Below are 16,751 nucleotides of genomic sequence, written 5' to 3' on the forward strand. Positions count from 1 at the left end.
CAAGTTTTTGTCTTATTTTCATCCTATTTTAAATGTTTATTTAGAAACAGTCACATTTTAAAACAATGAAATTACCTAGAAATATGGTAAATAAATGTTTTCTTATGAATAATACTGCATAAATTCACAGAAATGTGCTGTTTTTAGCAGTTTTTTTATGGAAAAAGGTTGTATAATAATTTATATTTGATGTAATATAACAGTATATGGCCACAGAATATTGTGATTCATCTTTCAAAACATGTTAAAAAAATGTTAAAAAACATGATCTTGGGTTTACAATTGCAATAATTTACTGTTATTTTTAGATCACATCAAATATATATTTAGTTATTTTATATTTGTTTTTAACATTTACTTAAACATTATGTTTTAAAACAATGAAATTACCCATAAAGATGGTAAATTAACATTATAATATGAATAATAATCCTTAAATTTACAGAAATGTGCTATTAGTTGGTTTTAATGGCATTATTTTATGTAAAAAAGCTGTATATTACTTTATATTAGATGTAAAGTAACAGTATACAACAATATTTTTATTAATCTTTCAAAACTTAGGTGTAAATTTAGTTTTTTTCCCTTTTACATCGATTTCCTGAATATTTAAAAGACTTTCAACTAAAAATATAATCACCTAATAACACCAGAATTATTTAAATTTTAAATGGTTAAAACCGGTTTTTGGCTAGTGGGAAAAGGGGCTTAAATGAACTGTTGTGCTTGAATGAGACTAAGCTGAACAACAATAGCCATAATTTCCCATTCTCTGTATTTTTATTTAACTGTAACCATTATTACAGCAATATTCAAAAAATAAAAACAATTAAATGAAAATGACTGGTTCTAAAACAAAGTAAAAAAAAAAAGAAAAAAAAAAGAAAAAGAAAAAGTTGTTACCAATTTACAGTAACATTTCTATAACCTGGGTCAAGTAACCATACATCCAAAAGGCATCCATAACTTGGCCAAGTAATCCACATCATTCATAACAAAGCTACATAACAGTTTATGTGAAACCTCACTGGATATTAATCCATAACAGTCTGTAACTTGGACAAAGTATCCATAACTTGTGAGCACTTCTTATTCCCTCCACTCGTAGTCTGTAATTCTGGTGATCAGCGTGAGAACCTTTGGACTGACTGCAAGTTTTCTTTTGGTAGCGTTCCGCTCCACTTTTGATCCCTTGTCTGGATTTATCTTGAAGAGGCACCTGTCAAATGAAAAAAAACAAAAAAAAACAACCTTTAGTCACTGTGGACTGTACTCTAATTGTTTTCATGGGTCGGTCTTTCATCATTCCATTTCATAACTCAATCAGAAAAAAAGAGAAAACAAGGTTGTTTTTACTCTTACAATAAAATCAGAACATTCAAATTAAGTTTTTGATATTATTTTGTTATGTGATATTTGGATAAATTCAGGAAATGCTTGGAGACTTGTGGAAGTGCAGGTGCTTTACTTTCAGCCTACATGCACAGCAAAAAAGCCTGACTGGAGATCTGCCTGCCGACTGCAAGACAAGTCTCCTAGACCGAGCAGGAGCCAGCACTATCTTCAGTAATGTCCCTTCAGGTCCATCTCAGCAGCTCCATGCTGCTTTTCTCCGCGACCCAACTCCACCTCCCAGTGGGGCCTCCTCAGTGGCAGTGTTGGTTTCTCGTCTGGTTTGAGTGACTCCTAGCATGAGTGTTCATGCGCAGCAGGCTGTCAGGCTTCCCTGCTGTGAATGTACGCTGAAGGTAATGCGGCTAAACCTCCACAAACCTCCTCAGGTTTTTCAGGTTAGTACTGAATGTTTTATCTTTGGTAACCAAAGGTCCTTTTTGGAGTCTCCAAAAGAACACTGAGAAAATCGCATGTGTATGCCCACACAAAAATGACTCCCTAGAAGTCATACTTCATCCTAGACCATGGGTTAAAGCGAAAATTATTAGTTTGACTGAAACATTTTTTCTAGTCAGCCCATATATTCCCGGGCCTTGGACGTCATGCCACATTAGTTACTCAGTTGGTTATTGTGCATAGTCAACTTTAACCAAATCTGGTACTTTTGAAAATTGCTGTATCTCTGCCACCTTTCAGCTTTAGAGCCTTTGCGTAATCTTGGACAGCCCTCTCCATCGCTTTCCACATCATCACCTGGTTAACTTTCATATCTGCGCCATCAAGTTCTTCCTTTGCACTTTTGCCAAACTGGTCCCCAGTCCACTCACCTCTCCACTTTAAAATTTCAGCTCCTATTTCTCCCCGTCTTCCAGAAAACCTCTATTAACTGTAGCTGATTCAAAGACAGCAGCTTGCATCATTACATCATATACTTCACACCTGAAAATTTACTCCTCTGGCTCCCTGTCACATTCAACATAAATTGATCCTATGATCATACAAGGCCAACAACAGCCTTGGACAATGCAGGACACATAACCAACACTATTATGACCTCATACATTTTAATTTAACACAGGTCGCACATTAAAATAATCAGTCTCTGCTTTGCCCGTTATTGCTAACCAATCAATTATCACAACTCATGAAGGCATTATTTAGCTTTTTTGAAGTGTAATAAAACTGTTAAACCTTAGCCCTGTGATTGGAGACCTGTCCAGGATGGACAAGCACCCACCCCCCACGACCCTGTGTGACGTCGAGCTGCATTTCCCCAGAAACAGCTTGATGTCACACCTGTAGGGAAAAGCCAGTATAGAAAAATCGATAAAGGATGGGATGTTACATTTTTAAAAAGTTTTATAAAATTGCTCAAGATTTATCAGAAAAAAATAACTTGCTTTTAAATATGAACATTTTTAATTAACAAAATGAGATTAATGTATTTCGTAAAGTTAAATATTGTTAAAGGTCATCTTGGCTGCAGTACTGTCTGGCAGGTGGTTTGGAGTCGGAGTAAAATGAGTCCATATATCCACAGACAGGAGGCTTTTTCAGCGGTTTTTAGTACGACTTGCTTCTACAGTGTAGCTTCACATCGCCGCTCCACTCCGGGTAAAAACAAAAAAAATACTTAATAAAAGCTCTCTGAGAAACTGAGAATCACCTCTGGCCTCTCCCAGTTAGAACCCGCTCTCCAGTCCATGTTGTAGCTGCAGTTTAATTTTTTGATGTAGTTTCCTTAATCAAAATCCTTGTCATTTTATAAAAGTGTCCCGGTGCGCAGCAGCTCATTAGATGGACGCTGTTGTATATTGACTGACAGCCTCTCTGACTGCAGGTCTGCCTTCGTTGGTTCAGAAAAGCGCAGGTGGAATTATTTATTTTATTACGTTTTCCTAAACGGAACCAGTCGAATGCAGGAAATTGTTTTATATTCCGACCCTTCGGAAAAAAAGCGCGTCATGCTAAATTAGCCTGAGCTAACGCTTTACTCTGAGTTTTAAAAAAAACATAACAGCAAATAATGAGGAGGTTCCTGGTTGGTCACCGTGTTTATCAGCCAAATTGCTGGAAGCGAGGGAATAAACGCTGAAAGGTGACATGGCCACAGGTGGAAATAATTCATTAATTAGCTGCAGGAGCAGCGACAGAAACGCTTACCGAGGGAAGTTGTTGTCAGATGGTCAATCCGCTCCACTTCCTGACCTGCTGGTTTGCATAAACCCAAAGAAAACCTTTGACCATCGCTACTTTCATTCATGCATCTGTGGCCAGTTTGAGATGTTCTTCCAAAAGCTATAATGATGAATGATGGACACCGATGAAGCTTAGTCTGGCAATGTTCGCTTTGCAAAGACCAGCCCTACTCTCTTTCTGATTTGCTAATGTCCCGGCTCTGCCAGATTTCATTGGTTAAGAGCAGCTTCAGTTTAAAACCTTGAATAAAAAGTGTAGACGGAACAATGTGCACTTATTTTCCAAATGACGGAAATCCGTCGTAGCGACGGAGAACTTTATCCCCTGTCCTAGACCTGGTAGTGGGTCTCAGCAGTGTTTCCAAGACGACATAAGTGACCAAGGGGGCAGAATGTGGTCATTTCCACAGGTGTACAAAACCGCCCCCAAAGAAAACTAATATTCTACCCTTTGTCCCACACTGGCAGTTTATCACACAATCAATCTATTGGTACTATTCTACAGGGCCTCAGCTTTTCAGAAGAGGTCAGGCACTTGATTTTAAGTCAAAGTATGTGGACACAGGCATTTTAAATAGGCAATGTGCAATTTTGAAGAAAAACAAAAAGGGGGGCGACTAGCACTGGGAGATAATATATATATTATCTTATTTTGATGTATTAAATTGACTAGTGCTGTCTTACCTCTGTAAGAACTCCAAAGTTGATGCCTGGGCTGCTGGGTAAGATATGTTCATACAGTAGTACGAACCAAACATCAGCATAAGAGCATCACTGAAGATTCTGATGTGGCCATTCACAATGGTCTGGTCCACAGACAGCATGAAATTCTCCGCTGCCAAAGTCGAGTTTCCTGTTGTGTACAAGGACAAGAGAAAAGGGGAACATTTTGAGATAAACGGAGACAAAAGACCGCAACTTCCAACAACTACTAAATAAAATTACCGTGCTACAACTGAGTCCACAACAACAATAACAAAGTAATAGTAGTAATAGTTTTCTGCTTTTTGGTTTTACTATATTGTCGTGGAGAAAGACAAATATTCATACCACACACAACGATACATGGTGTACTTGGAAGTCCAGCACAGTCCACTTCAGAGGGCAGGGTTGTTTGATCCACTTTGTAGAACATCTGTTCTTCTTCTTCATTGAAGTACTTGAGGAGCAGTGGAAGAAGCACTGCAACATTCACATCTGCAACATTTTTGCTTGAAGTTTCCATTTCCCTGAAGATTGTGTCCATCTTCCCTGTCTTGTCACCAGATTTAAGAAATGAAATAACTCTGGCACATTTATTTGCCATGTTTTTGTCTTCCATGTCCACACCTGTAAGCTGTTTAAAATGAGTCTTCATGCCAATTGTCTCAAACAGGTATGGCCATTCCTTTGTCAAGTCAGAAGTCTCAGTCCCACTGATAATGTCTTTTCTCTGAGTGAAGAAAGTGGCTCTCATCATATTTTCAATGGCTTTGCTGTCACAGCATCTTTCTCGCCACATTTTCTTTAACTCTTCTTGTGCATGTTTCTGAGATTCAAGGGTTTCATCAGGTGGCAGTCGTGTTGGTTGCCAGTTTATACACCCGTAAGTGTCTAGTCTTCTTTTCTGAGTTGGGCTATCCTCTCCTTCGCTGCTGCTAATAACTTCTCTCTTTAAGGAAAGGGAAGTGTTTCCTCTCTTCAGGTTATCCACTCTGCTGACCATCTGTTTTGTTAGAGAGTCATATCCACTGCCTACAATTTCACCTTCAATGACATCAGTAAATGCCACAGGGTAGGCCTCTCTCATCTTCCTTGCTATCTCACTGATATGTTTCTTCCCAGGTGTTGGGCACGCGGTTACGATTTCACTGACAATGAGCCGTATGATTTCAAGTCTCTCACTTTTTGTTGGCCGGTTTCCCCTTTCCAGCTTTCTGATGATCTCAGATGGAATTTTCTGCCAAGGAATTTGAAATTTAAAATGCCAGCTGTTATCAGACAGTCGACGAGGTGTGATATCCACACTTGAACTACTTGTTGACCGCGGTGAACTTTCTGAGCTGTAACCACCTGAAGAGAATACAGAAATAATAGGTGGGTTTTCATGGAGCCCTTTTCCTTATCAGCATCGGACTCAGAAATGTAATTTCTTCATAAAACTGATTCTGTGCAACAGATGCATATACTCACCAGAAAGGTGCATCTCGTCAGACTGTGTTACTGGACTTGTACTGGTACTGGCTCTGCTGAACTGTTGGTTGCTCTGGTTGCTTGGAGGGCTGTCCAAGACATCTTGTTGGCCTTAATAAAGGACAGATAGTAGTAATATTTAACCATACAGACATCACATAGCTCAATCCAGGTATATTAATACCCACCATAATTATATACTCAGTAGCCAATTGACACATGTCAAACTGTTCCTTTCTCAATATCATGCAGTACAGTACACCACCACTAACACCCACTATGAAATCAATGATGAACAAGGTACAGTCTAGTCATCACCTTTTTGAAAACATCAACAAAAATGTGGAGAAGATTCTTTGAAGTATAATTCATAGTAGAACTTCTGTATTGGACTGCATTCATTTGAACAGGTGTACCTAACAAATATACTTTGACTATGCACAGTTTTCTAATGTCAAAGTTTATTGTACAAATTGAAACACATACTTGTCTTTTTGAGCAGTGACAGAAGCTTCCTGGCTTCAATTGGTCTCAGGACAGAAAGGAGGTCACTCTCCTGCACATAGCTCAGGTCTTCCAGGTCCTCAACTCCTAAATCTTGCAGACGCTGCAACAAAGGCTCAGGGTCTCTCATTTTAGGAAGACTTGATTTGATGAAAGACAGAAGTGGGCTCTCTGTATCCATGACTAGGAGGACTAGAAGGGATGAAAAATACTGTTTTTCAAGCATTAGTGTCATATTTTAACTTTTAACTTACTCGGAGTCAACAATGCTATGTTTAAGTGAAATTACCCTTGCCCCACAAAGCTCATACACAGGCAAAGGATAATAATCTAGTTTCTGCTCAGGCTTCCAACATTTCATGCTCTGCCTTGCTTGTTTCACTTCATACAATGCAAATGCTGGCATATAGGACACGTCATGAGGTGTAACAATAAAGTACACATGCTGGTCCTGCATCACAAGCATGAGCTCAATCTGTCCAAATTCAAGTGCCTCACCTTGGTTTAAACACAGAAAGAGTCCCTTTTTGTACTGAGTGCCTTTCCACTGCACCTCGTAAGCTGACTCTACATTGGGTTCTTTGACTAAGGTTTCTCCTACTGCGGAGCGCACTGCTTCGCTGTACAGTTCAGCATTGAAAGGAGTGGAGTTCTTAACCACCAATGAGGGTGCAAAAAAGGAGCCAGAATGAAGGTATGCCTGCAGTAGCTGATGGTTCTTTGCAAGTGTGTGACATACATTTTTGAAGTTTTGTGTCCTTCGGACACATCTTTTGAAATATGAGTGCTTACTCTCGAACCTCATTGTCCACAGCCGAATGAGAGGGCCAAACTTTAGTATTAAGGCAGGATAGTGGGTGAGGTAATGGTGCTTTGGTTTTAGTTTTTGTGAAGGGAAAAAATCTTTCCTTCCTTCCAGATAATCACCAATTAGAACACTGAGCAATGCAACCTGGGCTACTGATATAGTAGGGGCACAAATCAATTCCACCAGCTCTTTCAGCTGGACAGTCAGTTGCCATACAGGATCCTCTGTGTCTGTGATCTTTTCGCCAATGATAATGGGGAGAAGTCTCAGCAAAGACCAGTTTTCTGCTGCCTGGCCACCTAATTTCACACCCTTTACTGAAACTTCAGCTGGTTTAGAACTACCATCAGATCCCTGGTAACTAAACTGTTTGATCCTTCGATTAAGCTGTGAATATGTGAAGAATTTCTTCACCTTGACAAAATAGGTCAGGTACATGGCAAGGTCTGATTCTACGACACCCTCAAAGAGATCATGGCCAATACATGGTGGGAGGCCTGGCTGGCAAACATGGAAAAATGCCAGTGAATTAAAGACAGAGTTAAATTTCACACCTCTGACTATACTCGCATCACCATTTTGCAGCTCTTGAACAGTGTCATTGTACTCTTGTATTGTACGGATTGGAGCATGGTGTTCCAAATTGTCTAGCTCAGTTCTGGTTACGTGACAATATCGGCAGAAATGTTGAGACGTACTAAAATTTTCTGTGAATCCACCAATATTATGCGACCCTAAATTGTCACCGGCAATGCAAAAGACAGTTGCCTTAACAATGTTTCCAGAAATATTCAGTCCATTTGTCTCCAGTTCTCCAAGATCAGTTATCAATTGAGAGAACACTTTCTCGTGGCCAAAATATTTGAAATCAGCTTCTCGGCACAAAAGCAAAAGCTGCAAGTTGTCAACAGTGGATCGATGAAAAGGTTCAAAATTTGCTAGAGTGAAGTAGACTCCAAGCAGCTTATGTTTTTTCTTTGCCGAGCCAAGGGGATTAACCACCTCAAAAGCATCTTGATAAAGTATCACTTTTAAAGTGAGACCTGACTCAGCGAAAAGAGGACTGGATTTGAATACCGATCCATCACACACATCATTTAAAATATGAGGTGAACTTTCATTCTCAGATGTAGAACCCTGTTTCAGCACATCAGTATGTTTTAGTAGAGTTGTCAATGTATGCTTTATGGTAACATACTGAGCATATTGCTCCTTTCTATTTTCATCAACCCCCAAAAAAATGGGTTGTGGATGCACGTATGGAAAATTCTCCTCAAAATACTGTTTTCTGTTGTACTCTGTGGAAAGGGAGGAGCTGCAGGATCCATGAATATCTACATTATCTAGGGTCTCCAAAACATCTTCAATTTCAGTCTCAGATAGTTCAGTTTTTGTTTGAAGAGATGCTTTCAGTTGACTTTTCGTGTGCTGCAGGCACATTACATTAAGACTATTAATTTCTTCTACGATCGACTGGACTGTAGAGGAAGGGATAAGTTGTTTGGCCTGTAGTTTCATATAAAACATGCACAGATTTCTCATGTACAAACTTTTCATTTGTGCAAGGTCTGGGACATCTGCCTCAGGCTCATCAACAGCTGACCCTTCATCTGGCTGGCTTTCAGCAACAGAGGACTGAGACTCACTAGGAACTGAAAGAGGACAGTATGCACCAGAGACATGCAGAGCTGTGGGGTTTTTGTGCTTCCTAGATAGGTGGGCTGTGAAAGATGAGGTCACTGAAAATGTTTTATCACAGTTTTTAAATGGGCATTGCACTACCTCTCTTCTTGAAGTGTGAGACTTTAGGTGACAGAGAAGGTCTTTAAGGTCATTCAACTGTTTCTGACAATGTGGAAGTTGACATAGAAAGGGTGCCTGCAAAGTTTGACACTGCGGCGCATTAGATGAGCGTTGATGATGGCGGTAAACATGACATTTAAAAGCATTGTATTTTCTGAACTGAAACTTACAACTTTCCATATAACACGCATACTGATAATGTGGTTCATTTTTATGAAGCCCTTGATGCATCACATACCCTTTTAGGGTATTCACTGAAGCACCACAACTACGACAGGTGTAATTTTTTGACATCCTTAACTGCAGCGCAGTACTCACCTTTTCAGTTTACTCCATAAAATCTTCTCACATCACTTATCTGCAGAAAGAAAAAAAAAAATATGAATCATGAAATTTCCAAAATCGAAATAAATGCTATTGGTTGTGAAATAGTTGACCTAAACTGTGTTAGCCAATCTCCCCCCAATAAAGATGATTGTTAACTTATCATTTACATATTTTTCCGTATTGTTTTGAATTTAATGTTGACCAGTGACTAGTGTTGAAAGACAAGTAAGAAAGAAAGTAACTGGTTGAAATAAACCATTACCAAATCTCAGTATAATTTATAAAAAGCGTATTAGGTCGAGTATGATTTTTTTTTTTACCCAGTGTATTATTGATGTTAGAAAAATTTCAAAACCAAATTTTGAAAGTTACATGAAATTAAGCTTCCTATCCTAGCCAAATATCATACATTCATTTCAAGTCATACAGTGAAAGTTATGGCCAAAAAACTAGTGAAAATGTAGAAGAGGCAAGAGGGTTAATAATCGATTTTTGTTCATTGTTGCAGCTCTAAACAAATGTTCGTCTTTCTCTCCGCCTGTGTCAGTTAGATCACAAAAGCAAACGTAATGGCGCATTGTTAAGTGGTAAGCTAACGTTAGAGCCTGGTTGTGACAACGTTGATGAAACAAGTCTAAGCATCTTAACATATTAAAAAAAAAAAAAAAAAAAAAAAAAAAAAAAAAAAAACTTTGTGTAGGAGAATGAGAGCGGGAGAGAGCGTGGGGCATAGCAAGAAAGGCTACATGTATTAGGTAAGTAATTAACGTGTCTATTCAGTGTTTCCCGCAGCGCTATCTTAGCGAGCTACCGCCTCGCCAACATTCCAAAACAAACAAAAAAACAAAAATCACTAACTCGATATACTTGCATGTTTATTTGACGCTGGTGAAGATTCTCAGTCATCCAGGTCATGGTCATTCCAAAAAAGTTAAAAAAAAAAGTCTTCAACTACGGGAAACAAGTCCATTTGCTTTGTTTTTTACTTTTTTGGAATGTTTATTTGACATTAACACGCGGTTGTTTGTTGTTGCTTTCGTGCGTGCATACCACTGAGCTATATTATACACTGGAGTGCTAATCGCCGGCTGTTTGAACGAGTCGCTTTGAAGCCACCGGCCGCCATATTGGTACTCCCTATTTCCCCCCCAGTAACTAGGGAATATGTGCGCTACAGCATCAAATAACGAGGATTTTCTCATGTTCAGGGGGGGCTTAAGACTTTTAAAATGTCAAATGCCATATACTTTTATGTTATGTTCTAAAACTATCAAGTACTGAGAAAGTCATGTGCTGAAATATTTTGCATTTTATCTATTTAAATATATATATATATATATATATATATACACACAACATTTATAAATATAAATATATGTATACATATATCTACATATACACATACTTATATGTATATATGCGGGACAGAAAGAGGCTGAATAAGCTGGTGAGGAAGGCCACTTCTGTCCTGGGCTGTACTCTGGACTCAGTGGAGGAAGTGGCTGAGAGGAGGGTGTTGTCCAAGCTCACATCCATCATGGACAACACCTTCCACCCCCTGCACCAGACTGTAGAGGAGCTGAGCAGCTCCTTTAGTGCCAGACTAAAACATCCTGTCTGTAAAAAGGAGCGCTACCGCAGGTCATTCATTCCTGCTGCTACCAGATTATACAATGCTGCACTGTAACTGTGACCATAACCGTTATAAGTAACACGCAATAACTAACGTACAATAATATGCAACTCATGTAAATTTAATCTCTGGACTATACATATAACTGTATAACTGTTACAATTACTGTAACAAGTGTTTTGCAGTAACTACGTGCAATAATGTGCTATTATTATTATTATTGTGTTATATTATTATGTTATAAAGGTCACTCATTCCTGCTGCTACCTGATCATACTTGTTGCTTTATAAGTGTAACTATCAGAGTAACGACTGCAACCATGCACCATAGCTGCAACAATAACTGTAATAACTTATGTGCAATAAGCTATTTAAACAAGGTGCTATAATCCGTGCAATAAGCCTGTGCAATAATCCTGTATAAACTGTATAATAACATATGTGCAATAACCTATTTATACATAGGTGTACAGAATTGTATATTGTATATAGCTGTATAACTGTATCTAACTGATTCTACTTACCTACTTTGACACCTTCTTCTGACTTTTGACTATTGAGCCGATGGGACAAGTGAATTTCTCCACTGTGAGATCAATAAAGCTTATCTTATACTTATATATACATATATTTAATATGAATAACATGTAAAATATTTCACCACCTAATTTCCTAGTAGTTGATAGTGTTAGTACATCCACTGACTGTAGAATTACCTGTGAAACGTTTTCACACAGCCAGAAAACTGCTTTTTGTTGCAACCAAATCCTATGGGATTCTGTGAGAGTAGGGAGTAGCAAGATGGCGGCCAGTGACTTCAGTTTTTCGGCAAAATCAGCACTCCAGTGTATTATATAGCTCAGTGGTGCATACAGTGATTGGCAGGAAAGAAACAGGCGAAAATACATGGATACAGCTCCCCCCCCCCCCCCCCCGCGAGTCGTCCGCGCAAAGCTTGTCCTCTTAAACCCCCCCCCCGCCAGTCGTCCGTGCAAATGTTGTTCCGGCCAACAGCTTACCGCCTCGCCTAAACAAATTCCTGCGGGAAACACTGCTATTTGAAATAGCGGGGACATGGGCTATTTTACATGTTGAAAATGTGACGGAGGCACACTGTAAACTAAACTAAAACTAGTAAACTACCACACAGTTGCTGAACTTATGTTATTTCAGCTTTCACCAAAGTTTAACCAAAGTTCTATACCTAGCTAGCGAACATAGCAGTTCCCATTCACGTTTAGTTCATTGCTAACGTTAGCTAGCTGGCTAGCTAGCGAATTTATTCCGTGCCCAAGAGAGTGTTTCATCGGCATCAGCACAAGTAATGATAATAAAAATAGTACACAATATATAATTACACAACGTGAAGACGCAAACGGTCATGCTTTTGTCATCATAGTTAGCTAACATGTCCACATGCTAGCGAATTTGGTGCCGACTGAGTAATTAAGAAGCATGATGGTAAATAAACCTAATGCTACTCAGCTTCAGTTTGATACTTGCCTTCTAGCTCCGTCCTTCCTCCAGCCTTGACGTCGGGTATTAGCTGCTGTTTACTCGAAGAACCGCCGCGCAACGTTGTTGGGTTGACACCGGTTTGGTGTTAGCAAAGATTCTGGGACGTCTTCTTCTTCTTCTTCTTCTCAAACGGGACCCGCGCTTTTCAAAAATGACATGTCGCGTTGTTATCATCACGTTGTTTTTTGGTGCACAGACATCATATACGTAGACGCGTCATAGGGCGCAGGTTCGCACGTCAACGTCACCACCATATTGTATGTGGCAGAAAAAAGTTGAGTTCTGTTATTGTGAACGTGGATCAGAGAAGATGCCTCATTCCTGTGCTGCAATAAATACACACACACACGCATATATATATATATATATATATATATATATATATATATATATATATATATATATATATATATATGTGTGTGTGTGTGTGTGTTATGAATATAAGGATCAATTTGTTAAATCTAAACATTGTGGTCTTCATTATTTCATAAAACCGTGTCACATGTGAACCTTTAGGAACAGACTTTTTGGGTGAGTATTAAAGAGGTAAAATTAATAATATGAGAAAAAAAAGTCCTAAAGTAAAAATAAACTAACAAACACAGAAGTGATAATGTTATGATAAAAACATCATATTATGAGAATTAAGGGGGAACATTTCCAGAATAATCACAGTTTGCAGAATTATTTCACTCCTGGAGTAATAGGGCCAGGTTAGATTATTTTAATTATTTTTATTCTTTAGGAGAATAAATTCAGGAGAATGTAGCTAAAGGGATACGAAAATAAACTTGTAATATTACAAAAAAGAAATACTACGAATACAAAGTATATTCAGAGACTGTTTAAGTGACTGAGTAACTGCAGATTTGCCACATTTAAGATGGCGGACGCTCTGACGCATCGCAGCATAGGCAGAACCCGCCCAACGACGCGTCTACTCTTATATTATGTCTATGTTTTGGTGTACGTGTGTGTGCAGGGAGACGTAGTAGCATGTCTCCTGATTAAAACGTGTTTTGTTCAGACATGCTGTAACATAATTCAAGACCTTGCGATTTACATTGTTTGGATTTATATATAAATAAACAATAGCCTACAGTGTGGCCCTGCAATGTTTCATACTTTCTATTAGTTTTTATTCCTATAAATTACATCTTCACTAATTTCCTCTGAATTGCTGAAAAGCAATTAGACACAGATGACACAGATTAATGTCATAACATCTGTTCTGACAGAATGTAATGCTTTTAAGTGGTACGTTAAGGAAACAAATGAAAAGCATGTAGGCCTAGTTTATGTGGTTTTATCCTGGTATTGGCCTCCTTCACTTTCCTGTTTAGATGACCTTTGAAACTAAATGTTAAAATAATGTTATTACATGTTACCATCTAGGAAATTGCAGTAATTGTAGTTATTTTCAACGAAAACATTTGTCAATTAACAAAGAAATTATAGTAAAATTACTAATTAAATAGTTATTTTACTTTTAATTTCTCAGTAACTTTAAATGATTTTTTACTTTTTTTACAGTTTTAGAGTTGAATTTTACAGTTTATTCCCTTAAATAACAGCAAAATATTTGTGAAATTACGACATATTTGTGAACGTATTTTAACAATAAATATATGGATTTCTAATAGGGTTTCATTGTAAAAGAACAGGAATATTGTGTGTTTTCACAGTTACAGTGATTTCATGTTAGTTTACATTTGACATGTAAAATCACAGTCTCTTTTTGTAAATTAAATGGTATTTTAAAAATACAGACAAAATCTGTAAAATAAACAGTAAAATTCTGTTATATTACACATTTTTTTTACAGTGTAATTTATACTAACGTAGTCCTCTTGTAGCCGGGTTTCTGTGAGACAAAATAAATCACTTTATCAGAAATCAATTCATTAACTAACAAAGTCTTTGGAGCGAGAAAACTTATATTTAATAGACCACATTTAATTCTTTTATTTTTTGGTTCAATGTGATCCGTAGGGATTTTTATTCGATTTTTATGATTTGTTCCTTTTATATCAGTTTTTGATCTGTTAAGTTTTGGCCGTGGGAGAGACACCATCTCAATAGGGTAATGGGTGGGTAACAGTACAGAAGCTGCAGAAAGGTGTGTTAAACTACGGCTCTGCTTCCTGGTCTGGACACTGGGTTGTCAGCATTTAGGAGAACTAATAAATCCGGACACATTCTTAGAAAGAAGAGCTGCACCATCCAAAGTGGGATGGATGCCATCTCTCCGGATCAGACCAGGTTTTCCCCAGAAAGGTCGCCAGTTATCAATGTAGCCCAAGTCATTTTCAGGACACCACCTAGACAACTAGCGGTTGAATGATGACATGCGGCTAAACATGCGGCTAAACTGGTGAGATCAGGCAGGGTACCAGAGAAAATTACGGAGTCCGACATTGTTTTAGCAAACTTACACACCGAAGCAAAACCAACTTTAGTGACCTCCGATCGGCGTGACCGGGTGTCATTACCGCCAGCGTCAATAACAATCTTACTGTATTTACGCTTATCCTTAGCCAGCAGTTTCAGGTAAGATTCTATGTCGCCCGTTCTGGCCCCTGGCAGGCATTTAACTATGGTCGCTGGTGTCTCTAGTGCCACGTTTCTTACTATAAAGCTCCCAATAATCAGTGTCGGCTTCTCAGCTGGTTTTTCCATAGCACGGAGCCGGGTCTCCAATTCTGACACCCTCACCTTCAAAGCTACAAAAACACTACATTTATTACAAGTACCATTATCACTAGAGGAGGCAGAGGAATAACTAAACATCTGACACAGAGAGCAGGAGATAGGGGAAGACTGAGACAGAGACAGAGAAGCGGAGGAGAGAGTAATGGGGGAAGCCATTGTGGAGCTAAAGCTAGGCTAGCGCCCTTTTACCACGCCAAAAAAGCAAACCGTGTGAAACACATGGAGTTCCCAAGGGCCATCTGCACAGTTGTTCAACCACACAGTAAGCTGTTTTTCTGTTATGCTGAAGAGTTTTGTTCTGTGTGCACCTCAATGCTTTCATCTGCCTAATTGCTTAGCCACTGAGTCGCATTAAAGCTATAGTTGGTAATCCTGCTCAGAAACAAACTTGTTGTACTGGATAAAATGGTCCTTTCATCCTGACAGTAGTCAATAATTATATATTCAGAAAAAGGAGGTTAAAAATTTTGATCTGTGTGATCAAAGCCAGTGAAAACTCTGACCAATCCATGCGGTTCGCTGCAAATGGCAGGGATTGGTCAGAGTTTTGGTGCTGCCCTCACCCCTCTTTGTCCCTCAAGTTCTGGGGTTGTCGTCTTATCAATGTCTTGTCCCACATGCTAATCATTTTGAGGCGCTCACATAACGCCAATGTGTGTGCAAGTTCCTTGTTAGATTCTGCTTGCTGGCTGAGCATGTGCACTTCTAGTGTTTATGTATCCCGTTAGCTTAGTGATTAGCCATTCATTGTAGCTCCGCTGCTTTCACTGTATACATTGAACATTGCTGAGAGTTGGAAGAAGCAAACCACGTACAAGTTTATGAGAAGAGGAAGACTTCAGTAAAAAAAATAAAAAATTCACACCATCCTACTAAGGAACGGAAGAGCAGGTAAAAGACGGTCTTGCTCCTGCAGTTAATCAAAAAGGGACTTGGGGAAACTTCTGGAAAAAAATCACAGACTCTACCTTTAATTGTCCGACCGTGGGACAATAAAGGACATTTTTACTTATTTTGAAATACTTGTATTCTAACACAAACTCAGTTTTCTCCGGCGGGTCGGGTAGGGTGTGCCTATGTTTGTGTGTGTGTGTGTGTGTGTGGGGGGGGGGGGGGGGGGGTAGACGAAAAAGCTTCTGGAATAAAACAAATAAGCAAAATAATTACTCACAACTTATTATTCACAATTATTCACAACTGTGAATATGAGCATATTTTAGGGACAACTAGGGGAAACTGAAGAGAGCACAGAGCTAGCACAAGGGGCTAACTAGCCTCTTGTCCTTCTCCAGAACCAGGCTTCTGATTAGCTTTTGTTTACACAAACATTAGCTCACAGGCGACCATGACCGGTAACATAACATAACAGATCAATTTTAGAGTAAATAAAACACTTTCACAGTCATTCAGGAATCAAATACCACAGTGGCCAACTCTCCCTTCCATTGCTCATCGGTCAGCTTCAATATGTGGAATTCATTTGGACCACCTTTTCCACTCTTTGGGCTGCGTGGCTCCGACCGATGCAGACCTTAATGGATCAGTAATCATTCTTCATTCTCCACATCTTCACACACCGGTGTTGTTGTGCTGCTTGCTGTTAGCCCTCGGAGCTCCATTAATACCTTCTCACTTCTATGGGCACCGTTGAGCTCCATCTGAAGTTTCTCATCCGCCACGA

The 16,751-nt window shown here is 38.9% G+C and overlaps 1 protein-coding gene across 3 annotated transcripts; it reads right to left on the bottom strand.

The window, feature by feature from the left end:
- Positions 1-850: 850 nt before the first annotated feature.
- Positions 851-10,027, bottom strand: LOC105924547. 3 transcript variants are annotated; one of them, XM_036129454.1, is made up of 6 exons: positions 9,199-10,027; positions 6,252-6,461; positions 5,766-5,876; positions 5,478-5,645; positions 4,278-4,446; positions 851-1,219 (listed from the first exon to the last, which is right to left on the bottom strand). In XM_036129454.1, exons 2-6 carry the CDS (start codon positions 6,448-6,450, stop codon positions 1,090-1,092), a joined length of 777 nt encoding a protein of 258 aa, XP_035985347.1. In that variant the 5' UTR covers positions 6,451-6,461; positions 9,199-10,027; the 3' UTR covers positions 851-1,089. The 3 variants fall into 3 exon arrangements, with proteins under 3 accessions (XP_035985347.1, XP_035985345.1, XP_035985344.1); XM_036129452.1 differs by lacking the exon at positions 9,199-10,027 and having other exon boundaries at positions 6,252-6,559; XM_036129451.1 differs by lacking the exons at positions 5,478-5,645; positions 5,766-5,876; positions 6,252-6,461; positions 9,199-10,027 and adding an exon at positions 4,644-5,459.
- Between the last annotated feature and the right edge of the window lie 6,724 nt (positions 10,028-16,751).

The sequence above is a fragment of the Fundulus heteroclitus genome, unplaced genomic scaffold (assembly GCF_011125445.2).
Source record: "Fundulus heteroclitus isolate FHET01 unplaced genomic scaffold, MU-UCD_Fhet_4.1 scaffold_171, whole genome shotgun sequence".
Classification (NCBI taxonomy): Eukaryota; Metazoa; Chordata; class Actinopteri; order Cyprinodontiformes; family Fundulidae; genus Fundulus; species Fundulus heteroclitus.